We start from the raw sequence: 27,988 nt of genomic DNA on the forward strand, positions 1-27,988 counted from the left end.
TCTCTCCTGATATTTCACCCACATCTATGGCAGGCATCCTCAGGGGTTGTGAGGTTTGTTGGAAACTAGGCAAGTGGGGTTTATATATCTGTGGATTAATGTCCAGGGTTGCTGCGAGTTTTCCAAGCTGTCTGGCCATGTTCCAGAAGCATTCTCTCCTGATAGATGTTTCACCCACATCTATGGCAGGCATTCTCAGAGGTGGTGAGGTATATATAATAATAATAATAATAATAATAATAATAATAATAATAATAATAATAATAATACAACCATAGAATATATAGAATATATTAACCATATAATAATAATAATAATAATAATAATAATAATAATAATACAACCATCTATGGCAAGCATCCTCAGAGTTGGTGAGGTATATATAATAATATACAACAACAATAATAATAATAATAATAATAATACAACTGTAGAATATATAGAATATATTAACCATATATAATAATAATAATAATAATAATAATAATAATAATAATAATACAACCATAGGATATATTAACCATTAATAATAATAATAATAATAATAATAATAATAATAATAATAATAATAATAATACAACCATCTATGGCAAGCATCCTCAGAGTTGGTGAGGTATATATAATAATATATAATAATAATAGTAATACAACTGTATAATATATAGAATATATTAACCATATATAATAATAATAATAATAATAATAATAATAATACAACCATAGGATATATTAACCAATAATAATAATAATAATAATAATAATAATAATAATAATGCAACCATCTATGGCAAGCATCTTCAGAGTTGGTGAGGTATATATAATAATATATTATAATAATAATACAACTATAGAATATATAGAATATATTAACCATAATAATAATAATAATAATAATAATAATAATAATAATAATAATACAACCATCTATGGCAAGCATCCTCAGAAGTTGTGAGGTATATATACCTCATGACCTCTGAGCATGCCTGCTATAGATGTGGACGAAACGTCAGGAGAGAATGCTTCTGGAACATGGCCATACAGCCCGGAAAACACACAACAACCCTGTGATTCCGGCCATGAAAGCCTTCGACAACACATGTAAACAATGTTTTACATACCATGATTTGCTAGTTTAGCCTCATTCACTATAGCAGACAATTGTTGGAAGCATGACTTGATAACTGGGAGAAGATCTGGGAGAAACGTAGACAGGTTTAGTACTGTTTTGCAATCACACTAAACTTGGTTTGGGGAGCGTAGGCGTTTGCTCTTGTGCTCGGCAAACACATGGCAGCTCCTATGCGTAGAGATATTATGCCTCCGTGGAGGCAGCGTGGGCACATGTTGAGGTCTTCCCTTTCTTCCTTGCATGGAGCATCTGCTTGGCTCATGCGCCTTCCTTCCTTCCTTCCTTCCTTCCTACGCAAGCCGTGGGAGCCACGGCAGGGCCGGTTGCTGTTTACATGCGGCAACAGAAGCAAAGCAGATTAGGGTGGCTAGGGAGCGGATCCAGCTTTGCAAAGAGGGCAAGCCAGCCTATTGTCTTGCCCTGTCCCTGTCAATTACTGAGACGTCTCCTTTCCACAACTGTGACGCAGTGGTAGTGGCGCTCTCCACGGAGTTGCCAGAAATAAACAAACAGGCCGGCCCAAAGCGTGAGAGAGAATTACCGACGACGACGTTGTGTCGTAATGAGTGAGCTGGAGGGATTCCCTGTGGTGTCCCTGAGCCAGGCCGCCTGAGTCCGCTCTTTGCTTGTGGCACATCTGCACAGGGGAGTGGATGCAGTTTGATGCCACTTGAACTATAACTACCACTCAGTGCTATGAGATTTATAATTCACCTGTAATCAAAGAGCATCCTGAACTCCAATGATGGAGTTGAACCAATCTTGGCACACAGCACTCCCGTGACCAACAGAAAATACTGGAAGGTTTTGAGGCATTGAGCTTGATTTTTGGAGTTGTAGTTCACCTACTTCCAGAGAGCACCGTGGACTCAAAACAATAATGGATCTGGACCAAACTTGGCACGGATACTCAATATGCCCAAATGTGAACACTGGTGGAGTTTAGGGGAAAATATACCTTGACATTTGGGAGTTGCTGAGATTTATAGTTCACCTACAATCATAGAGTGTGTTAAAGCACTGAGCTGCTGAACTTGCAGACCGAAAGGTCCCAGGTTCAAATCCAAATGAGCACCCACTGCTCGCCCCAGCTCCTGCCAACCTAGCAGTTCGAAAACATGCCAATGTGAGTAGATAAATAGGTACCACTCCGGCGGGAAGGTAACGGCACTCCATGCAGTCATGCCAGTGGCCACATGACCTTGGAGGTGTCTGCGGACAACGCCGGCTCTTCGGCTTAGAAATGGAGATGAGCACCAACCTGCAGAGACGGACACGACTGGACTTAACGTCAGGGGAAACCTTTACCTTATATGTAACAAAATTTGAATGGGCTGAGACTCTATAACATGGGCATGGGCAAACTTGGGTCCTCCCTCCAGGTGTTTTGGACTGCAACTCCCACCATTCCTCACACCCTCAGGCCCTTTCCTTCCCACCCTCAGCCACTCAATAAGCCAGCAAACCCATGGAGGAATCAATCCGAGTGGTCTTGGGAAAGAAAGGAGATTACTCTCCGTGCGCCCACTTCCATCCGCCTCCAAAGGTCTGGCTGGCTTTGTAACGTACGTGGATTCAGGGAAGACTTGAGTGGAGTGCGTCAGGAGCTCTGGAGAGGCAGAGGACAAAGCCTTGCCCTTGAGAGGCCTGCTGCCTGCGCCCGGTTCCTTCTCCTTTGGTGACTCACAAGCCGGCGGATGAGTCACAGCCGGAGAGGGTTGTTTTGCTGCCTGGCGGCTTGTCTGCCTGGCCTGGCCTTTCTCCTCCTGCTCAACGCTCTGTCTTTGGATATTTCCACCTGCTCGCTTACTTGTGTGACGTCCTTTTGGGGGTTCCCTTCTCAACATGCTTTCCTTTTCAGTCCAAAAACATCCATTCCTGATACTATCCACTGTTTTACTCCTGAAACATGCCCGGAGAAATAAGCTGTGTGAAGAAGCTGCTGACTGTTTTTTTTCCCATTATAATTCTATTCTGAATGTTATTAGGTTCCTTTCATCGGGGTATTTTAATCTAATGATTTTATCTTATACTAGCTGTGCCCGGCCACGCGTTGCTGTGGAAAAGTGGTGGTGGTATTGGTTAAAAATTGTTGTGTAATTTTTATTTGACATTTGTATTTTTTATTAATTTTATTGTAAGTTATCTTTTTATTTATTATATTTTATTATTTTCTTGTATTATTTTAGTTATTTTCTGTTTTTATAGTATTTTATTGTATTCATCTTTTAGTGTTTTTAATTATTTTTTATTGGGTTGCTAGGAGACCAAGTTGGAGGAGCTTAGCCTTCTCACTGGCAGCAATTGGATAAAAGCAATTATTCCTCTCCCTCTAATTAGGACTTTATTTTTCTTTTCTTTTTGTTGTATCAACCTAGAGGCGTGGATGATGGGTTGTGTTGTCAAATTTCGAGGTTGGGGGGCCTGTAGTTTTGTTGTTTTGTGGGTCGCCGTGATGCCATCACTCTTTTATATATATAGATTGCTGCTATAGTTCCCACCCCCCCCCCCCCCCACACACACCTTTGAAGTTGACTGAATTGCATCGGTGGTTGTTTGATATTATTACTGTTGTATAAACCTTTGTTTTAACTTCTGTTTTTTATTTATTTATTTATTTACAGTATTTATATTCCGCCCTTCTTTCTCACCCCGAAGGGGACTCAGGGCGGATTACAATGAACACATATGTGGCAAACATTCAATGCCAACAGACAAACAACATATTAAGACAGACACAGAGGCATTTTTAACATTTTTCCAGCTTCACGATTCTGGCCACAGGGGGAGCTGTTGCTTCACCGTCCAGTAGTGGCTGTACTTCCTCATTCCTTTCCTCGTGTTCTGCTGGCAGTTTTATGGTGTTGTAGATTAGCCTCCCGCATAAAGCGTCCCTAAATTTTCCTAATTGACAGGTGCAACTGTCTTTCGGGGCTGCATAGGTCAACAGCAAACCGGGGCTATTAATGGTCGGAGGCTTAACCCGACCCGGGCTTCAAAATCATGACCTCTCGGTCAGTAGTGATTTATAGCAGCTGGTTACTAGCCAGCTGCACCACAGCCCGGCCCCTATCATCTTTGTGTGTTTTAAACTGTGTATATTGTTAATGTATTTGCAGTTACTTTTGTAACATTGTGAGCCGCCCCAAGTCCCCACGGGGAGATGGTGACAGGGTATAAATAAAGTTTTATTATTATTATTATTATTATTATTTTATATTGTATTACTGTTTTTGTCTTTTATACCGTGAATTGTATTTGTATTGTTGTTTATTTCATCAATGTTGTTTGGGCCTTTGCCCCACGTAAGCTGCCTCGAGTCCCCACGGGGAGATGGTGGCGGGGTATAAATAAAGTTTTATTATTATTATTATTATTATTATTATTATTCTCTTGTTTTACATTGTATTGCTGTTTTTGTCTTTTATACTGTGAATTGTATTTATATTGTTGTTTATTTCATCAATGTTGTTTGGGACTTTGCCCCACGTAAGCCGCCCCGAGTCCTCACGGGGAGATGGTGGCAGGGTATAAATAAAGTTTTATTATTATTTATTATTATTACTGTATATGCTCGAGTAATAATCCGGAAGTGGTGTGAGCACCCGCTGTTAGCCCCAGCTTCTGCCAACCTAGCAGTTCAAACACATGCCAATGTGAGTAGATCAATAGGTACAGCTCCAGTGGGAAGGTAACGGCGCTCCATGCAGTCATGCTGGCCACATGACTTTGGAGGTGTCTACGGACAATGCCGGCTCTTTGGCTTAGAAATGGAGATGAGCACCAACGTGCAGAGACGGACACAACTGGACTTAATGTCAGGGGAAATTTTTACCTTTACTATAGCAATTGAAGTGGTGTCAATCTATAGATCAGGCTTTGGCTCTCCAGGTGTTTTGGACTCCAACTCCCACAATTCCTAACTGCCGGATTTCTTCTTTTTCGCCAGCGGAGGTGAGAACGATGGGGACGAGTTTGGGCACGAATGGAGGCCTCCAGAACCAGAACTGATCTTGAAACTGGTGGCCCAGATTGAGTATTACTTCTCCGACGAGAACCTAGAGAAGGACGCCTTCCTCCTGAAACACGTCCGGAGAAATAAGATGGGATATGTCAGCGTGAAGCTGCTGACTTCCTTCAAAAAGGTAATTTATTTAAAAATTAATGGCTTCAGGGCGGCTTACAAGTTATATGTACATCTATATATATAAAAGAGTGATGGCATCACGGCGACCCACAAAACAACAAAACTACAGGCCCCCCAACCTCGAAATTTGACAACACAACCCATCATCCATGCCTCTAGGTTGATACAACAAAAAGAAAAGAAAAATAAAGTCCTAATTAGAGGGAGAGGAATAATTGCTTTTATCCAATTGCTGCCAGTTAGAAGGCTAAGCTCCTCCCACTTGGTCTCCTAGCAACCCAATAAAAAATAATAAAAAACATTAAAAATAATTAAAAACACTAAAAAATTAATACAATGAAATACTATAATAACAGAAAATAACTAAAAATAATACAAGAAAATAATAAAATATAATAAATAAAAAGATAACTTACAATACAAATAATTTAAAAATACAAATAACGTCAAATAAAAATTCCACAACAATTTTTAACCAATACCACCACCACTTTGCCACAGCAGCGCGTGGCTGGGCACAGCTAGTGTAATATATTATATTATTTGCAGAGCACAATATAAGCAACATATATTACTATATTGTACTATACCACTATGCTGTAATATTATTAGTAATATTACATGTGGTATAGAATAGTGTAGTATTATTATATTGTATTGCATTAGATTATTATCAATATTATATGTTATAATATTATATTATTAGTATAGCATAATATTAGTTTAATTGCCATGCTCAAGTGAGTGGAGTTGTAGTTTTACAAGGTCTTTCACGGCTCTTAAAATGGTTCTAAACGGCATCAATTCAACAACGTAGTTCGGGCAAGGTTACCGTATATACTCAAGTATAAGCCGACCCGAATATAAGCCGAGGCACCTAATTTTACCACAAAAACTGGGAAAACTTATTGACTCGAGTATAAGACGAGGGTGGGAAATGCAGCAGCTACGGGTCAAATTCAAAAATAAAAATAGATATTAATAAAATTGCATTATTAATTAATTAATTAATTAATTCTTCACTTTTAAAATTTATTTATTATGCAATGCTTTTGACACAAAATAAATGAATAAAAATAAAATATTATTTGAGGCATCAGTAGGTTAAATGTTTTTGGAAAAACCTATTATTATTATTTAAATTATTACATACAGGCAGAGAAAATCTATTATTATCATTTAAATTATTATATACAGGCAGGAAAAATCTATTATTATTATTTAAATTATTATATATTGGCAGGGAAAACCTATTACAGTAGAGTCTCACTTACCCAACACTTGCTTATCCGACGTTCTGGATTATCCAATGCATTTTTGTAGTCAATGTTTTCAATACACCATGATATTTTGGTGCTAAATTCATAAATATAGTAATTGCTACGTAGCATTACTGTGGATTGAACTACTTTTTCTGTCAAATTTGTTGTATAACATGATGTTTTGGTGCTTAATTTGTAAAATCATAACCTAATTTGATGTTTAATAGGCTTTTCCTTAATTTCTCCTTATTATCCAACATATTCGCTTATCCAACGTTTTGCCGACCCATTTACGTTGGATAAGTGAGACTCTACTGTATTATTATTTAAATTATTACATACAGGCAGGGAAAACCTATTACTATTATTTAAATTATTACATACAGGCAGGGAAAACCTATTATTATTTAAATTATTACATACAGGCAGGGAAAAGCTATTATTATTATTATTTAAATTATTATATACGGGCAGGAAAAAGCTATTATTATTTAAATTATTATATACAGGCAGGGAAAACCTATTATTATTATTTAAATGATTATATACAGGCAGGGAAAACCTATTATTATTATTTAAATTATTATATACGGGCAGGAAAAACCTATTATTATTATTTAAATTATTACATACAGGAGGGAAAAGCTATTATTATTATTTAAATTATTATATACAGGCAGGGAAAACCTATTATTATTATTTAAATTGTTATATACAGGCAGGGGAAACCTATTATTTTCATTTAAATTATTACATACAGGCAGGGGAAACCTATTATTATTCTGTAAATTGTTATATACAGGCAGGGAAAACCTATTATTATCATTTAAATTATTATATACAGGCAAGGAAGCTTTTTCAGCCCAAAAAAAGGGCTGAAAAACTAAGCTTATACTCGAGTATATACAGTATTTTGGGACTATGGATCTTAAGAGGGGTATGGATCTCAAAACTATTATAAATGTTTCAAAATGTGCAACCTTTCTTTGTCCACAGGTGAAACACTTGACCCGGGACTGGAGAACCACGTCTCATGCCCTGAAATATTCTGAGATTCTGGAGCTGAACGAAGACAGCCGAAAGGTCCGTCGCAACACCCCGGTCCCGGTCTTCCCGAGCGAAAACCTCCCGAGCAAGATGTTGCTGGTCTACGACATCCGCTTGGCGCCCAGTCTGCGCTCTCCGGAGGACGGGCCGGAAAACGGGCGCCTGCAGGAGAAGGTCATGGAGCACCTCCTCAAGGCCTTTGTCGAGTTCGGCGTCATCGCGTCCGTCCGGATCCTCAAGCCCGGCAAGGACCTCCCTCCGGACGTCAAGCGGTTCAGCGGGCGCTACAGCCAGGTGGGGAGCCAGGAGTGCGCCATCGTGGAGTTCGAAGAGGTGGAGGCCGCCGTCCGAGCCCACGAGTCCATGTGCGTTGTGGACGACGACGACGACGACGCGGCCATGAAGGTCCTCCTCATCGGGATGAAGCCCCCCAAGAAGAAGGTCCCCAAAGACCGGGCCCTTCACAAAACCCGCTCGATGAACAAGCGAGTGGAGGAACTCCAGTTCGTCGGCGGAGACGAGTCTTCGGCCAACAGCTCCTCCGAGACGGAGAGCAACCCGACCTCTCCGATGTCCGGGCGGAGGTGGAACGCTCCCAACAAACTCAGCCCGGTGGCCTATCCGAACCACCACCTCAGCCCCAATATGTCCCCGAGGTCGAGCCCCCGAAGCAGTCCGTGCTCCCTCCGGAAGGGGTCCCGGATGTCTCCACTGAGCGTCAGCCCAAGTCCTGAGATGGTCAGGAAGAGCGCCGACTATTCCTCGGACAGCAGCCTCACTCCGTCCAGCAGCCCGTGGGTCCAGCGGCGCCGGCAAGCGCAGACTCTGACGCAGGAGAAGAGCCCCGTCGGGAGCCCCGCGCACAGCCCCAAAAGCCAGAACGTGGTGGGGTTGCCCGTCGGGGTGTTGCGCTTGCCCAAGGGTCCCGACGGCACCAAAGGATTCCACGGCGAAAGGATCCATCAGCCCACCAAGGAGGAATGAGCCTTGTTTCGGGAGATTCCCACACGACGCTGACAAAGCATTGCTATCCCGCTTTGTAATGGGATTTGTAGTTAATGAGACCCAAGACCAGGAACTGTGTATTCATACTAGTCATACTGGTATCCAGATTTTCTTCATTTTCATGATTTCCTCCTTTCTGTTGGAATTCCCCACATGCTTGTGGATTTCAATGGCTTCTCTGTGTCGCCTGACATGGTGGTTGTGAGCGTGGTCCAGCCCTTCTGTGTTCTCCAATAATATTTTGTGTCCAGGTTGGGCCATCAAGTGCTCTGCTGTGGCCGACTTCTCTGGTTGAGTTAATCGGCAATGCCTTTCACATCCCTTGATTTGTGTTTGTGCTCTAAAATCAGGACATTAAATAAAGAACAACACTCAGAAAACAGGGGAATTCCAGGCATGAAACAATCAGGGCCAGCTAACACCTCCCAACAAAGGATTCCCCCAGGCAGAAGGCAGCAGGCTTCGAAGCTGCAAGGTTGTTCAATGCTAATCAAGATGATTAATTGCAACATCCATACATACAAGTTCTTTCTCCCACCCTGGACATTATTCCACAGATATATAAACCCCACTTGCCTAGTTTCCAACAGACCCCACAACTTCTGAGGATACCTGCCATAGATGTGGGTGAAACATCAGGAGAAAATGCTTCTCGAACATGGCCAGACAGCCCGGAAAACTCACAGCAACCCATGTTGATATATGAGTGAAATCCATGAATACTTAAATCCGCAAAAGTCAAAATCATAAATGTGGAGAGTCCACTGTATTTCCATTTTTTGAAAAGCCTTTGTACTTATGTGGCTTTGTATGTTAATGTATCTGTTGTCTTTACACGTTGTATTGTTGTTTTTTTAAAAACCTCATGACATTTTATTTTTTAATGCCAAGGATAACCAATCCAACATTTATTGACTTTGTTTGCCGAGCTCTTTTCGATGTACATACGAGGTGCAAATATATGTAGTAGGTGCAATTGTTCGCTAAATATTATTTCGGGTCTCTCTCTTTTTTTTTTCAGGGTGCAGGGATATAGTTTGGAAACAGACATGAGTTTCCGGAATAAATATTTTTTTGATATCTATGTTGGAAAGGCATTTCCCAGCCTGTAATAGGACTGAAAAGTGTATTTTTGCTGGTATGAATAAATAACATAAACATGTCAAAATGGTCTCTAGGGCTGATTGGCTCGATGTGTTGGGATCCCGGGAATTGTAGCTACAACTCCAAACTACAACTCCCATTACCACCCTTGACACCAGCCCATAAGTCTGTTAGTGATGCCACCTCCCTCAGCAGCCAATGGGCTCCCGGCAGAAGCCATTGTGAGATCACTGGGCAAATGGGGATGATGGGCATTGTGGAGTCACACCGGAGGAGGGCCAGCTCAGAGCAAGGCTAAGTCCAACATGGCTTTCTATCATAGGTAAGTGTTACGGCAAGGGCCGCGTATGTATCTCCCCAGATATTGCCCGACTCTAATGCCCATCAGCCCCAGCCGGCATGGCCAATGGTTCCAGGAAGCTGCCCAACAAATAATAGAGAGTCCGTAACTTGTCTCTTCTAACTCCAGTTGCTCCATTTTGTCCTTCATAAGATTATAGAGTTGGAGAAGAGGACCCCAAAGGCCATCCAGTCCAACCCCTTCAAACACACAACCAAAGCCCTCCCAACAGATAGCTATCCAGCCTCTTAAAGTAGATTTGGAAGAGACCCCCAAAGGCTATCTAGTCCAACCTCTTCAAACACACAACAAAAGCCCTCCCGACAGATGGCCATCCAGCCTCTATTGTAAAAGAGTCGGAAGAGACCCTCAAAGGCTATCCAGTCCAACCCCTTCGAACACACAACCAAAGCCCTCCCAACAGATAGCTATCCAGTCTCTATTGAAAAAGAATCAAAAGAAACCCCCAAAGGCCATCCAGTCCAACCCCTTCGAACACACAACCAAATCCCTCCCGACAGTTGGCCATCCAGCCTCTATTGAAAAACTAGAGTCAGAAGAGACCCCCAAAGGCCATCTGCCAGACAGGAATCTGAGCAATGGGAAGACAGCCCCAAAGGCCGCCCATTGCAACCCCTCTCCTGCCGTGCAGTAGTTGTAGGATCAGAGAGAATCCCAAGGACCATCAAAGCCCTCCCAACAGATGGCCCTCCAGCCTCTGCTGATAAACCTCCAGGGAAGGGTGACATCATAGCCGAGTGGCGATTTGAACCCTGGTCTCCCGACTGGCAGTCCAGTGATGCCTGGCGGTTTCCTCCGCAGAGTCTTCATGCCTCCGTATGCCACCTCCGTGGACTTCAGCAGCAAGAGGCCCGTCTACCTGTACATCCCCAGCCCGGTGAGTGGGGCTCCTTTCCCTGTCGAGCGGATGCGGGGAGGCTCCAAGGCAGGCCTGGCCAAACTTGGGCCCTCCCTCCAGGTGTTTTGGACTGCAACTCCCACCATTCCTAACAGTTGGTTGACGTTTTGATTTCGCTTTTTGTCTCTCCGAAGATTGTCGACAACCGTGGCTTCATGAGAGAGAGCATCAAGCACAGAGGAGCCATGATCCTCGACCTCACTCAAAGCATAGGTAACATGGCAATATGTATAGAAACTCAGGTCTTCTGCATGCTTAGGCCTCCTTATTTGGGACTCCGGGTCCCAGAATCCCTGAACCTTGGCCACAGACGCTTTGGGGCTCATGGAGATCCAAAACGTCTGGAGGTTGGAAGTCAACCAACTTTTATTATTTTTATTTTCACTCCATTATTATTATTATTATTATTATTATTATTTTATTGTATGACACAGCAAACAAGATAGACATGCTGGATTTCCTATCACAAAATCACAAGTCGAACACTTCCCAAGCGTCTAGGACTGTGTGATGTATTATTATTATTATTATTATTATTATTATTATTATTATTATTATTATTATTATATTGTATGACACAGCAAACAAGATAGACATGCTGGATTTCGTATCACAAATTCACAAGTCCAACACTTCCCAAGCGTCTAGGACTGTGTGATGTTGTTGTTGTTGTTGTTATTATTATTATTATTATATTGTATGAAACAGCAAACAAGATAGATATGCTGGATTTCGTATCACAAATTCACAAGTCGAACACTTCCCAAGCGTCTAGGACTGTGTGATGTATTATTATTATTATTATTATTATTATTATTATTATTATTATTATTATTATTATTATATTGTATGACACAGCAAACAAGATAGATATGCTGGATTTCATTTCACAAATTCACAAGTCGAACACTTCTCAAGTGTCTAGGACTGTGTGATGTTGTTGTTGTTGTTATTATTATTATTATTATATTGTATGAAACAGCAAACAAGATAGATATGCTGGATTTCATTTCACAAATTCACAAGTCGAACACTTCCCAAGTGTCTAGGACTGTGTGATGTATTATTATTATTATTATTATTATTATTGTTATTATTATTATATTGTATGACACAGCAAACGAGATAGATATGCTGGATTTCATTTCACAAAATCACAAGTCGAACACTTCCCAAGTGTCTAGGACTGTGTGATGTTGTTGTTGTTGTTGTTGTTGTTATTATTATTATTATTATTATTATTATTATTATTATTATTATTATTATTATATTGTATGACACAGCAAACGAGATAGATATGCTGGATTTCATTTCACAAAATCACAAGTCGAACACTTCCCAAGCGTCTAGGACTGTGTGATGTTGTTGTTGTTGTTGTTGTTGTTATTATTATTATTATTATTATTATTATCTACACACATCTCTTACTCTTTCTTTCACAGCTCTATTTATATTTTGTTCTCACTCTTTTGCTGTATATATCACTTGAAACTTCAATTAAAAAATGTATTTAAAAAATGTCTGGAGGTTTAGAGTTGGAAAGGACCATGAAGGTCATCCAATCCATCCCCCTTCCGTCATGCAAAAAGACACAAGCAAAGCCCTCCTGACAGATGGCCATCCGGCCTCGGTTTAAAAACCTCCAAACCAGGGAAGTAAATGGAATATTTCCCCCCCTTATAAACAGTAGGTAAAGGTAAAGGTTTTGCCCTGACATTAAGTCTAGTCTGGGAGTTGGTGCTCATCTCCATTTCTAAGCCGAAGAGCCGGCGTTGTCCATAGACACCTCCAAGGTCATGTGGCCAATGGCATGACTGCATGGAGCGCCGTTACCTTCCCACTGGAGCGGTACCTATTGATCTACTCGCATTTGCATGTTTTCGAACTGCTAGGTTGGCAGGAGCTGGGGCTAACGGTGGGAGCTCATCCTGTTCCCTGGATTCAACATGTGAATCAGTCAGCAAGTTCAGTGGTTTAACCTGCTGCACCACCGGGTGCTCATTATATACAATACATATCTGTAAATATCGCCTCCCTTTTTTTTCTTCCAGGACCTGATCCTACATGGGAAGGAAAGTGGATCAACTACGTCAATGTGGTCAACTCCATCAAGCCCTGGAGAGCGGCTGGCAAGCCCTTTGGTCAGTGCCTTCCTCCTTATTTCAGAAGATAGCGGGATGGGATATGTACATAGATACATATAATATTGATAATAACATTATAATGTAATAAAACATAATAATAATACGCTATTATAATTGTATTTTTATATTGCTTGTAATAATACTAATAATATTACAATATAGTCGTATAGTACAATACAATAGTGGGATGGGATATGTACATAAATACATATAATATTGATAATAATATTATAATGTAGTAAAATATAATAATACACTATTATAATTGTATATTGATATTACATGTAATATTACTAATAATATTGCAATATAGTCGTATAGTACAATACAATAGTGGGATGGGATATGTACATAAATACATATAATATTGATAATAATATTATAATGTAGTAAAATATAATAATACACTATTATAATTGTATATTGATATTACATGTAATATTACTAATAATATTGCAATATAGTCATATAGTACAATACAATAGTGGGATGGGATATGTACATATATACATATAATATTGATAATAACATTATAATGTAATAAAACATAATAATAATACACTATTATAATTGTATTTTTATATTGCTTGTAATAATACTAATAATATTACAATATAGTCGTATAGTACAATACAATAGTGGGATGGGATATGTACATAAATACATATAATATTGATAATGACATTATAATGTAAGAAAATATTATAATAATACACTATTATAATTGTATAATTATATTACATGTAATATTACTAATAATATTGCAATATAGTCATATAGTACAATACAATAGTGGGATGGGATATGTACATATATACATATAATATTGATAATAACATTATAATGTAATAAAATATAATAATACACTATTATAATTGTATATTTATATTACATGAATATTACTAATAATATTGCAATATAGTCATATAGTGCAATATAATAATATATAGTGCTTATATTGTGCTATACTAATAATATAACATATTGTATGTATTTATAACTTGTAAGCCATCCTGAGTCCCCTTTGGGGTGAGAAGGGTGAGATATAAATGTTGCTAATAATAATAATAATAATAATAATAATAATAATAATAATAATAATAATAATATAATGCTCATATTGTGCTATACTAATAATACAATATATTGTATGTATTTATAACTTGTAAGCCGCTCTGAGTCCCTTTTGGGGTGAGAAAGGTGGGATATAAATGTCAATAATAATAACAATAATAATAATAGTAATAATATAATGCTTATATTGTGCTATACTAATAATATAATATATTGTATGTATTTATAACTTGTAAGCCAAACTGAGTCCCCTTTGGGATGAGAAGTGTGGGATATAAATGTCAATAATAATAATAATAATAATAATAATAATGCTCATATTGTGCTATACTAATACTATACTATAATGTAATATATTGTATGTATATATAACTTGTAAGCCGCCTTGAGTCCCCTTCGGGGTGAGAAAGAGGGGTGGGATATAAATGTCAATAATAATAATGATAATAATATAATACTCATATTGTGCTATACTAATAATGTAATATATTGTATGTATTTATAACTTGTAAGCCATCCTGAGTCCCCTTTGGGGTGAGAAGGGTGGGATATAAATGTCAATAATAATAATAATAATAATAATAATAATATAATGCTCATATTGTGCTATATTAATACTATACTATAATATAATATATTGTATGTATTTATAACTTGTAAGCTGCCTTGAGTCCCCTTTGGGGTGAGAAGGGCGGGATATAAATGTCGCTAATAAATAAATATATATTCCGCTTTCGTCTCTTGACGGGGACTCAAAACGGCTTTGTAAAACGACAACAAACTCTCTCTTGGTTTTCCAGTGTGTGACCGACTCTGGCTCTGGACGAGTTAAAGTCAAGGAAGGAGGGAAAATCCTGGACCGAACCGAAGGACCTTGTGCTTTTATTAAACCCGAGAGCACCCAAACGAGGCTGGTCTGGCTTTAGTTTCTCTGGTTTGCAAAGTTTGCAAAGTTCCCTTTGGATGCAAAAAGCATTTCCTATAAGATGGGTATCTTTTTGCACCGGGGAATATATATCAAAGTTGTGCCGTCCGGATGTTTTGGACTCCAACTCCCACCATTCCTAACAGCCTCAGGCCCCTTCCTTTTGCCCCTCAGCCGCTCCACTGAGGTCTGATTCAAACTGCTAACAAAATGGAGTCTTGTGTCTGAACATGCTCAGTACAATGACATGACTACAACTCCTCCCATACTAAAGAGGTACAGGCCCTCCAGGTGTTTTGGACTCCAACTCCCACCATTCCTAACAGCCTCAGGCCCCTTCCTTTTGCCCCCCAGCCGCTTAAGCGGCTGGGGGGCAAAAGGAAAGGGCCTGAGGCTGTTAGGAATGGTGGGAATTGGAGTCCAAAACACCCCGACGGCCAAACTCTTCCCATGCCTGATGTCACATATTGATATTCAATGTTTACTATTTAAGTAGAGACGGTTTCAGTTCTTGCCACCGTTCTTTGAGATGCATCTTGGTCCGGCCGGAAGCAAAAACGTGGTCGATAGCGTGGTAGGAGAGATCCCAGACCTGTTCCCGGGAGAGACGAAACGTATCCGCCGCCAGCCGATACTCCTGTGACAAGTCGGTCGCAAAGACGCCTTTATCATCCGTCTGAAATAAAAATTATGTTGCTGTGAGTTTTCGATCAGGACATTTTCCAGAAGCATTCTCTCCTGACGTTCCGCCCACATCTATGGCAGGCATGCAGCCCAACGAACCACCTTACACAAAGCACAAGAGGATGTCCTATGTTGTACCAAAAGCCGAAATGGTGCTGGTTACTTGAAGGCACCGTCTCGGCTTTGAGGTTTGACGTCAGGCATAATTCTGGGGAAGAAAATAGAAAATATTACGGGGAGAGAACATTACACAAGTCGCAGCAGTAGCAATAATAATAATAATAATAATAATAATAATAATAATAATAATAATGACAACAAAATAGGAAATATTACGGGGAGAGAACATTACACAAGTCGCAGCAGTAGCAATAATAATAATAATAATAATAATAATAATAATAATAATAATAATAATAATAATAATGACAACAAAATAGGAAATATTACGGGGAGAGAACATTATACAAGTCGCAGCAGTAGCAATAATAATAATAATAATAATAATAATAATAATAATAATAATAATAATAATAATAATAATGACAACAAAATAGGAAATATTATGGGGAGAGAACATTATACAAGTCGCAGCAGTAGCAATAATAATAATAATAATAATAATAATAATAATAATAATAATAATAATGACAACAAAATAGGAAATATTACGGGGAGAGAACATTATACAAGTCGCAGCAGTAGCAATAATAATAATAATAATAATAATAATAATAATAATGACAACAAAATAGGAAATATTACGGGGAGAGAACATTACACAAGTCGCAGCAGTAGCAATAATAATAATAATAATAATAATAATAATAATAATAATAATAATAATAATGACAACAAAATAGGAAATATTACGGGGAGAGAACATTATACAAGTCGCAGCAGTAGCAATAATAATAATAATAATAATAATAATAATAATAATAATGACAACAAAATAGGAAATATTACGGGGAGAGAACATTACACAAGTCGCAGCAGTAGCAATAATAATAATAATAATAATAATAATAATGACAACAAAATAGGAAATATTAAGGGGAGAGAACATTACATAATAATAATAACAACAACAACAACAACAACAACAACAACAACAACATAGGAAATATTACAGGGAGATAACATTACACAAGTCGCAGCAGTAACAATAATTAATAATAATAATAATAATAATAATAATGACAACAAAATAGGAAATATTACGGGGAGAGAACATTACACAAGTCGCAGCAGTAGCAATAATTAATAATAATAATAATAATAATAATAATAATAATAATAATAATAATGACAACAAAATAGGAAATATTAAGGGGAGAGAACATTACATAATAATAATAATAACAACAACAACAACAAAATAGGAAATATTACAGGGAGATAATGTTACACAAGTCGCAGCAGTAGCAATAATTAATAATAATAATAATAATAATAATAATGACAACAAAATAGGAAATATTACAGGGAGAGAACATTACACAAGTCGCAGCAGCATCAGCAGCAGCAATAATAATAATAATAATAATAATAATAATAATAAAGTGTTCGACTTGTGATTTTGTGATACAAAATCCAGCATCTCGATCTTGTTTGCTGTGTCATACAATGTTGTTGTGTCAATAATAATAATAATAATAATAATAATAATAATAATGACAACAAAATAGGTAATATTACGGGGAGAGAACATTACACAAGTCGCAGCAATAGCAATAATAATAATAATAATATTAATAATAATAACAAAATAGGAAATATGGGGAGAGAACTTTACACAAGATGCAGCAGTAGCAATAATAATAATAATAATGATAATAATAATAACAACAATAATAATCATTGGGTTGCTGTGAGTTTTGTCGGACTGTATGGCCATGTCCCAGCAGCATTCTCTCCTGACATTTCGCCTGCATCCGTGGCTAATGGCATCCTCAGAGGGTCTGTTGGTAGTGAAGCAAGTGGAGGGTATATATAAAGAACCCTGGTCTGTTTAAAGCAATATACCTCACAACCTCTGAGGATGCCTGCCATAGATGTGGGCGAAACGTCAGGAGAGAATGCTTCCAGAACACGGCCATACAGCCCAGAAAACACGCAAGTGTGACTGTTGCAGTGAGCAACCTTGAATTAGCATTTGAGTAGCCATGAAATTTGCAAAGTCAATCAGTGGGGGTATCTGCATAGGGGTAGCCTGACCTGTGTTGCCTGGAGGCGTCCTCTGTTTGGGAGGTGTTAACTGGCACTTGATTGCTTGCTGTCTGGAGTTTCTCCTGTTTCTGAGTGGTGTTCATTATTTACTGTCTTGATTCTAGGTTGTTTTTTTTTAATACTGGTAACCAGATCTTGTCCATAAAGCCTAGGAGGGAGGATAGTAAATAATGAACACCACTCAAAAACAGGAGAACTCCAGACAGCAAGCAATCAAGAGCCAATTAACACCTCCCAGACAGAGGATGCCTCCAGGCAACAAAGGCCAGGCTATCTATGCTATGAGGATGGTGCAACATCGCTGCCTTGCAGCGTTTTAATTTTTGTATATTTTTATCATGTTTTAATTGTTTTGTTTTATAGTATATTTGTTGATGGCCCTCGTGGCAGAATGTAAGCCGCTCTGAGTCCCCTCGGGGAGAAGGGCGGGGTATAAATGCATGTAATAAATAAATAAATATGCAGATATCCCCACTGATTGACTTTGCAAACTTCATGGCTGCTCAAATGCTAATTCAAGCTTGCTAAATGCAACATCCATGCTTTCTGCCTCACTGCCAACAGATTCTTTGAGGATGGCTGCTAACATTCGGAAAGAATGCTGCTGGAACATGGCCATGTGGCTAGTCACAATACTGGAGGGAAAATGCATTTAAAGGACCCCGATTTTTGCATTCAGTATTTCAATACCATTTCTTACCGAGGGGGATGCGATTTGCCCTAACAATCTCCATGAGGTCCGGGGATGATGGGGACTGGAGGAACGTCCCATGCCCAATTCTGTCAGGCGGGAGTCCCAGGAGAAGCCTGGTCTCCTCGTCTTGGTTTGGGATCTAAAAGCAAGACAGACAAACTCAAACACTACCTCTCACCAGAGTCCAGTGTGCTCTCTGGCTGTAGGGTGAACTACAACTCCCACTATGGTGAGTCCGTCCCCTCAAACCACTCCAGTAGGTTGAGTTAGTCATATGGATTCTATGTGCCAAGTCTGGTCCAGGTCCATCATCAGTGGAGGTCACAGTTCCTCTGATTGTGGGTGAACTACAACTCCCAGGAAGGAAGGTCAGTTTTCCCCAAACCCCTCCAGTCATCCAATTTCGGCAAATCAGTATAAGTGCCAAGTTTGGTGCAGATTCATCTGTGTTTGGGTTCACAGTGCTCTCTGGATGTAGGTGAACTACAACTCCCCCAAATCAAGAATTTCTCCCCAAGACCTCCAGTATTTTTTGTGTGCCAAGTTTGGTCCAATTCCATCTTTGGTGGAGTTCAGAGTGCTCATGGATTGCAGGTAAACTATACATCCCAGTACCTACAACTCCTATAAATCATGGCGAATTCTCCCCAAACCCAATAATAGTAATAATAATAATAATAATAATAATAATAATAATAATAATAACAACAACAACAACAACAACAACAAACTATACATCCCAGTACCTACAACTCCTATAAATCATGGCAAATTCTCCCCAAACCCAATAATAGTAATAATAATAATAATAATAATAATAATAATAATAATAACAACAACAACAACAACAAACTATACATCCCAGTACCTACAATTCCTATAAATCATGGCGAATTCTCCCCAAACCCAATAATAATAATAACAACAACAACATCAATAACAACAACAACAACAATAAACTATACATCCCAGTACCTACAACTCCTATAAATCATGGTGAATTCTCCCCAAACCCAATAATAGTAATAATAATAATAATAATAATAACAACAACAACAAACTATACATCCCAGTACCTACAATTCCTATAAATCATGGTGAATTCTCCCCAAACCCAATAATAATAATAACAACAACAACATCAATAACAACAACAACAACAATAAACTATACATCCCAGTACCTACAACTCCTATAAATCATGGTGAATTCTCCCCAAACCCAATAATAATAATAATAATAATAATAATAATAATAATAATAATAACAACAACAACAACAACAACAACATCAATAACAACAACAACAATAAACTATACATCCCAGTACCTACCTACAACTCCTATAAATCATGGTGAATTCTCCCCAAACCCAATAATAATAATAATAAGAAGAAGAAGAAGAAGAAGAAGAACAACAACAACAACAACAACAACAACAACATTTTTAAAATAACCTCACTCACATCCTTCTTAATACCATTCTTAGATTAATGCTCCCGATGCCTCACAGTTAGGAAGATGTTATGCCCGGAACTAGCCATCACCTATACTCTCCATGATATACCTACAAGGCTTTCTGCTTTATATTTAATGCTTTACAAACATATTTACATTTCTAGGTCTGACATTTTATATAAAAACAAATCCCAGGTTTGCATTACCTCCGAAAGGTGCAACGCCAGCTTCAGTCCAGCTTTTCTGGCTTCTAACAGAGGCTCCAAAAAGTCCCGGCCGTGTCCTGCCTGGAAGGTTTACACAAAATTAAAATAGTAAAGAAATGCCGTTAGAAAAGGAACACCTAAAATACACTGATGGTTTGCAGGTTTAATTTTGACAAACCTTACATTGGGATTTCCACTGAGGTCAAGCCCCAAAACCAGTCCATCGGTGGAAAGGAGAAAGTCTTGGGCCAGTTTCACGATTTCTTTAGCCACGGCCGGTCCGGTTCTTCTGTCCACAGACACAAGAAATCTAGAATGTAAGAAAAATTTGCAAAAGTGCATTAGGGAAATCTGCTAGCCAAATAAATACTTTGTCACTGAATTATCGCCTATATCGGTCTCTATGTTGCCCTAATAATAATAATAATAATAATAATAACAACAACAACAACAACAACAACAACAACAAAACAACACAGTCCTAAACACTTGGGAAGTGTCCGACTTGTGATTTTTTGATATGAAATCCAGCTTATACATCTTGTTTGCTATGTCATACCCTGTCTTTGTGTCAATAATAATAATAATAATAATAATAATAATAATTTATTTATATACCGTCCTATCTCCTCACGGGACTCAGGGCAGTTTCCAACAATAACATACAAAACACATAATAAACAGAACCATACAACAATTTAATACAAACGGCAAAGAGTTTTCTCCCCGACCTGACATCAATATCCAACTCATCTTCTTTGCATTGCCGGATGCCTTCGAGGACAGCTTCTATGTATGACCTTTTAGTCATTCCTGAGGAAACACGGGGACAAGATCTACATTTATCTCTGTTTTTATTATATTATTTTTGCTTTGAACTGGATTATATGAGTCTACACTGCCATATAATCCAGTTCAAAGCAGATAAGATGGATTTTATATGGCAGTGTTGATCACACCTAACATTTTAATATATAATTATGTTTTTCTTTGTTGAAACAGATCTTAAAACATTGTTATATATTTTCATAGCTCCCAGGATTCCACATAATTGAACCATGTCCATTAAAGGGGCATCAAAGTGCATTAATTCCACCGTGTAGATGCACCTTTAGAATATTTATATCTCGTCCCATATTGTAAGATTTCTGGGAGATTTAGAAAAATTTTGGAAAAGAGAACAGCACTTCATGGGAGACGAAAACTTGGGAAGATGAGAGTCTGTTGAGGTAGGAAACAGCAGGAAATTATAAAACAAAAGACAGAAAACGCATTGTCACCGGTGGCAGGTTCATCTCGGGGCGTGCTCCGGAGCTCCAGATACTTGACCCCATCCGCAGCAAATTCCTGGACAACTTCTTTGGTTACCTAAAATGACCATAGCATTTTGCCATCGAAAACAAGAATTTAAAATTACACTATGTAACAAAATTTGGAAAAAAAATGTTCCTGGTTTGAATGTGTTATTTCCTATTTCATTGTGCAGTTCTTACTTTGAAAGTAATTCTAATAATAATAATAATAATATTGACAAAATTGAAGGAAAAGCTGATAAAGAGAAGACCTGGCTCTGGCTCATGAATGGGACCCTGAAGAAGGAGACAGAAGGCCTGATCCTTGCAGCCCAGGAGCAAGACATCAGGACAAAGGCCATTAATAATAATAATAATAATAATAATAATAATAATAATAATAATAATAATAATAATAATAGAAGACCTGGCTCTGGCTCACGAATGGGACCCTGAAGAAGGAGACAGAAGGCCTGATCCTTGCAGCCCAGGAGCAAGCCACCAGAACAAATGCAATTAAGGCCAAGATCGAAAAATCAGCTGATGACCCAAAGTGCAGACTGTGCAAGGAAACCGATGAAACCATAGATCATATCCTCAGCTGCTGTAAGAAAATTGCACAGACAGACTACAAACAGAGGCACAACTATGTGGCCCAAATGATTCATTGGAACCTATGCCTCAAGTATCACCTCCCTGCAGTTAAGAACTGGTGGGATCACAAACCTGCAAAGGTTGTGGAAAATGAACACGCAAAGATACTGTGGGACTTCCGAATCCAGACTGACAAAGTTCTGGAACACAACACACCAGACATCACAGTTGTGGAAAAGAACAAGGTTTGGATCATTGATGTTGCCATCCCAGGTGACAGTCGCATTGAAGAAAAACAACAGGAAAAACTCAGCCGCTCTCAGGACCTCAAGATTGAACTTCAAAGACTCTGGCAGAAACCAGTGCAGGTGGTCCCGGTGGTGATGGGCACACTGGGTGCCGTGCCAAAAGATCTCAGCCGGCATTTGGAAACAATAGACATTGACAAAATTACGATCTGCCAGCTGCAAAAGGCCACCCTGCTGGGATCTGCCCACATCATCCGAAAATACATCACACAGTCCTAGACACTTGGGAAGTGTTCGACTTGTGATTTTGTGATATGAAATCCAGCATATCTATCTTGTTTGCTGTGTCATACAATGTCGTTGTGTCAATAATAATAATAATTTTATTTTTGTACCCCGCCACCATCTCCCCAGAGGGACTCGGGGCGGCTTACAGATATAAAACCAGCATACAGTGATATCAAAATACAAATATCAAATACAAAAACACACAAATAAACTTAAAAGGCATTAAAAAAAATCACAATCTACTACAGAAACTTCATTTTTGTGGCTGCCACAAACTCTGTTGAATTGGTTGAGACTCGAGAAAGATATTCATTGAAAAACTAGAGCAAGATGTGCTAGAGCAGGAAGTCCCTCCCGCAAAAAATAAAGTTTGTGCAGTTTAATAAATTTTCCCATGTTTTAATGATAGAACCAACTAGAAAATGACATTTACCGTATATACTCGAGTATAAACCAACCTGAATATAAGCTGAGGCACCTAATTTTATCACAAGAAAACTGGGAAAACATTGACTCCAGTATAAGCCGAGGGTGGTAAATTTCAGAGATAAAAATAGATACCAATAAAATTACATTAATCGAGGCATCGGTAGGTTAAATGTTTTTGAATACAGTAGAGTCTCACTTATCCAACATTCGCTTATCCAACATTCTGGATTATCCAACGCATTTTTGTAGTCAATGTTTTCAATACATCGTGATATTTTGGTGCTAAATTCGTAAATACAGTAATTACTACATAGCATTACTGCGTATTGAACTACTTTTTCTGTCAAATTTGTTGTATAACATGATGCTTTGGTGCTTAATTTGTAAAATCATAACCTAATTTGATGTTTAATAGGCTTCTCCTTAATCTCTCATTATCCAGCATATTCGCTTATCCAACGTTCTGCTGGCCCATTTATGTTGGATAAGTGAGACTCTACTGTATTTATATAAAACTCTAATTTAAGATAAGACTGTCCAACTCAGATTAAATCATTATTCTCATCTTCTTCAATGTAAATGCCCTTAAGTATCCTTTTAATAATAATAGAGTAAAATAATAATGTAATAACAATAATAATATCAGAGTGAAATACTAAATATATTATTATTATTATTAATAATAATAATAATAATAATACAGTAAAATAAATGTAATAGTAGCAGCAATAATAGAGTAAAATAATAAATGTAATAATACCAATAAAAATAGAGAAAAATAATAAATGTACCATATATACTCGAGTATAAGCCAGCCAGGACTCTCACTCAAGTATAAGTCAAGAGGGGCTTTTTCATTCCTAAAAAAGAGCTGAAAAACTAGGCGTATAGTTTTTTTAATAGTTTAATTGACCTAGAAGCTCGAGTACAATTAACAACCTGATCCGAGTTAAGTCATTAAAAGAATCCCGAATTTGCCTACCATTAATATGTCTTCAGTCCGATTGGTAATCTGATGGATCATCTGGAACATCTGAAAACATCTGCATCAACAAATAATAATAAAATAATATAGTGCATGTACATATAACTTGTAAGCCGCTTCGGGGTGAGAAGGGCGGGATATAAATGTTGCGAATAAATAAACAAACAAACAAATGGTTCAAAAACAGGATCACATAAAAGTACAGAAGGTTCTTTATCAGAACTCCCAAATCCAGAATTGCAACACATGCTATGCTAGTTTTATATACACATACACATATATAATATACAATAATTTATAAATATATAATATATTGTACTAGCTCTGCCCGGCCACGCGTTGCTGTGGCAAAGTGGTGGTGGTATTGGTTAAAAATTGTTGTGTAATTTTTATTTGACGTTATTTGCAATTTTTTAATTAATTTTATTATAAGTTATATTTTTATTTATTCTATTTTATTATTTTCTTGTATTATTTTTAGTTATTTTCTGTTATTATAGTATTTTATTGTATTAATTTTAGTGTTTTTATTATTTTTTATTGGGTTGCTAGGAGACCAAGTTGGAGGAGCTTAGCCTTCTAACTGGCAGCAATTGGATAAAAGCAATTATTCCTCTCTCTCTAATTAGGACTTTATTTTTCTTTTCTTTTTGTTGTATCAACCTAGAGGCGTGGATGATGGGTTGTGTTGTCAAATTTCGAGGTTGGGGGGCCTGTAGTTTTGTTGTTTTGTGGGTCGCCGTGATGCCATCACTCTTTTATATATATAGATATACTAATAATATTGATATTATAATGTAATACAATATTATACTAATAATAATAATAAATATAATAATATTAATTATATATTATATATTAAATTTAATATTACTAATAATATTACGATATAATGATATAGTACAATATAGTAATTTAATGCTTATATTGTGCTATGCTAATAATATATTGTATGTGCATTTGATTTGTAAGCCGCTCTGAGTCGCCTTCGGGGTGAGAAGAGTGGGATATAAATGTTGCTAATAAATAAATAAATAAACACATTCTCACAATATTAGCTTTTGGAATGGACTCAACTACTCTTTCAGTTTCCTCCTGATTTTGGGCCAGATACACCGTGCAGATTAGTTTCTAACAGACCTCACAACCTCTGAGGATGCCTGCCATAGATGTGGGTGAAATGTCAGGAGAGAATGCTTCTGGATCATAATCATACAAGCTGGAAAACTCACACCAACCCAGTGAATCTGGCCATGAAAGTATTTGACAACAATAGTACAGGTTAATTAGTGTTCCTAATAACTTCCAGTATGGTTTTCTTTTGTGCCACGAATTTTACGCTCCAAAAAACGCAGCCGCACTTACTCTTCCAGGCTTCGTTTCTTCCCCTTGTCGATCGTTGTCATTTCGTTGCTCAGTCGAAGCTCCGGTTTTGCGGATATCAGTTTCTTCATGGTGTCGGAACTGATGGAGCCGTTCAGATGTGCATGGAGCTCCTAAACAAGAAAAATGAAATCTGGGTTGTTGTATGTTTTCAAGATTGTATGGCCATGTTCCAGAAGTATTCTCTCCTGACGTTTCGCCTCACAACCTCTGAGGATGCCTGCCATAGATGTGGGCGAAACGTCAGGAGAGAATACTTCTGGAACATGGCTAGACAGCCCGGAAAACATACAACAACCCTGAGATCCTGGCCATGAAAGCTTTCAATAACACAAAATGCAATCTTCCTGGTATTGCATGCATTGCAATAGTAATAATAATAATAATAATAATAATAATAATAATAATAATAATAATAAATTGACGAAGGTTTTCATGGCCGGAATCACTGGGGTGTTGCGTGGCTTCCAGGCGTTAGAACACGGCCATGCGTCCCGGAAACCACACAAAGATCCAATAATAATAAACTTCACCAGAGATCCTTATGTCCCAGTTGCCATGAATGCACCCTCAGAGCTGTTTGGCCTGTTCCTTCCACTGAAATCTAGATATATATATAAGAGTGATGGCATCACGGCGACCGACAAAACAACAAAACTACAGGCCCCCCAATCTCAAAATTTGACAACACAACCCATCATCCACGCCTCTAGGTTGATACAACAAAAAGCAAAGAAAAATAAAGTCCTAATTAGAGAGAGAGGAATAATTGCTTTTATCCAATTGCTTCCAGTTAGAAGGCTAAGCTCCTCCCACTTGGTCTCCTAGCAACCCAATAAAAAATAATAAAAATACTAAAAAATAATTAAAAACACTAAAAGATTAATACAATAAAATACTATAATAACAGAAAATAACTAAAAATAATACAAGAAAATAATAAAGTATAATAAATAAAAAGATAACTTACAATAAAATTAATTAAAACATACAAATAACATCAAATAAAAATTACACAACCATTTTTAACCAATACCACCACCACTTTGCCACAGCAACGCGTGGCCGGGCACCGCTAGTATATTCTATCGTCCCTTCTATTCCTGCTATAGAATATAGAATCCTTTCCAAGGATTGTCCAGGGCTGACTCTGCTCAGCATCCAAGATCAGGTAGGAATCTGGTGCCTTTGAATATGAACCTGAGTGCCTTCAAGTCCTTGGTTGACTCCAAGAATGTCAATAGAGACTCAAGAGGTGGTTTGGCCTGTCTCTCGCCCTGGAATTCAGCCCACAATGCCTGCCCTTCCAAGTCCTAACCCTGCTTATGATGTTCCAGGATCTGGTGCCTTTGAGCAGGGGTCCTCAAACTTTTTAAGCCGAGGGCCGGTCCACAATCCTTCAGACTGTTGAGGGGCCGGATTATCATTTGAAAAAAAAATACAAACAAATTCCGATGCACACTGCATATGTCTTATTTGTAGTGCAAAAACAACAACAACAACAACAACAACGAAAGAACAATACAATATTTTTTAATAAAACAATTTTAACCAACATACATTTATCAGGATTTCAATGGGAAGTGTGGCCCTGCTTCTGGCCAGTGAGATAGTCAAGTTAATTAGGGTTGTTGTTGTTGTTGTTGTTGTTGTTGTTGTGTGCCTTCAAGTCATTTCAGACTTTGGGTGAGCCGAAGTCTAAAATTTATTTATTTATTTATTTATTTTTTATTTACTGCATTTATTTATTACATTTGTATCACACCCTTCTCACCCCAAAGGGGACTCAGAGTGGCTTACAAGTTATATGTACATACAATATATGATATTATTAGCATAGCACAATATTAGCTTTATATATTACTCTATTGAACTATACCACTATACTGTAATATTATTAGTAATATTATATGTAATATAGAATATATAATTAATATTATTATATGGTATTATTATTCGTGTTATATTGAATTACATTATAATATTATTATCAATATTATATGTCTATACCATATATTATATTATAAAACTGAGGGCGGGGGCCAGGTCAATGACCTCGGAGGGCCGCATCCGGCCCCCGGGCCTTAGTTTGGGGAGCCCTGCCTTTGAGAGTCTCCAAAAGTCTGAAAACAAACGCGCGCCGCTCACCACTTTGGGAAGGCGCTGGAAAAGGCTCCTCTCCGCCTCCTCTTCTGACTCCATGGCCTGGGGTTTATCCCCCCGGGAGAGATTCAGTCCCTTTACCAGGACCTCGGGGAAGGGCTTGGGGTCTCCCGGCCCGGTTCCGAGCCCCAAACCCCGCTTCCTCCGCCTCCCAGGCCCCCTCCCACCAGGCCCCCCCCGTCTCCAGGGCGCATGCGCGCCTCCGTGACGCGCACCGCTGCCCTCCAGCGCCCCTTG

The 27,988-nt window shown here is 38.1% G+C and overlaps 2 protein-coding genes across 4 annotated transcripts in view; one reads left to right on the top strand and one right to left on the bottom strand.

Annotated features, from left to right (window-relative positions):
* larp6 (La ribonucleoprotein 6, translational regulator) overlaps positions 1 to 9,758 on the top strand; it is a 14,250-nt gene extending 4,492 nt beyond the window's left edge. Inside the window, exons 2-3 of the mRNA XM_062963315.1 lie at positions 5,079 to 5,274; positions 7,535 to 9,758. Of these exons, the coding sequence (XP_062819385.1) occupies positions 5,079 to 5,274; positions 7,535 to 8,569 (1,231 nt within the window). The 3' untranslated portion in view covers positions 8,570 to 9,758. The remainder of the gene's footprint in view (positions 1 to 5,078; positions 5,275 to 7,534) is intronic.
* adal (adenosine deaminase like) lies at positions 4,948 to 27,932 on the bottom strand. Of its 3 annotated transcripts, XM_062963316.1 has the most exons (11): positions 27,737 to 27,932; positions 25,571 to 25,701; positions 24,203 to 24,263; positions 21,650 to 21,737; positions 21,101 to 21,182; positions 20,553 to 20,679; positions 20,370 to 20,450; positions 18,713 to 18,845; positions 15,888 to 15,988; positions 15,582 to 15,772; positions 4,948 to 5,208 (listed from the first exon to the last, which is right to left on the bottom strand). In XM_062963316.1, coding segments are annotated over exons 1-11 (1,050 nt in total). In that variant the 5' UTR covers positions 27,791 to 27,932; the 3' UTR covers positions 4,948 to 5,207. The 3 variants fall into 3 exon arrangements, 2 of the variants coding, with proteins under 2 accessions (XP_062819386.1, XP_062819387.1); XR_010000930.1 differs by lacking the exons at positions 4,948 to 5,208; positions 15,582 to 15,772 and adding an exon at positions 18,001 to 18,160 and having other exon boundaries at positions 15,882 to 15,988; XM_062963317.1 differs by lacking the exons at positions 4,948 to 5,208; positions 25,571 to 25,701 and having other exon boundaries at positions 15,037 to 15,772; positions 27,737 to 27,914.
* Between the last annotated feature and the right edge of the window lie 56 nt (positions 27,933 to 27,988).

This window comes from Anolis carolinensis, unplaced genomic scaffold (genome assembly GCF_035594765.1).
Source record: "Anolis carolinensis isolate JA03-04 unplaced genomic scaffold, rAnoCar3.1.pri scaffold_11, whole genome shotgun sequence".
Taxonomy (NCBI): domain Eukaryota; kingdom Metazoa; phylum Chordata; class Lepidosauria; order Squamata; family Dactyloidae; genus Anolis; species Anolis carolinensis.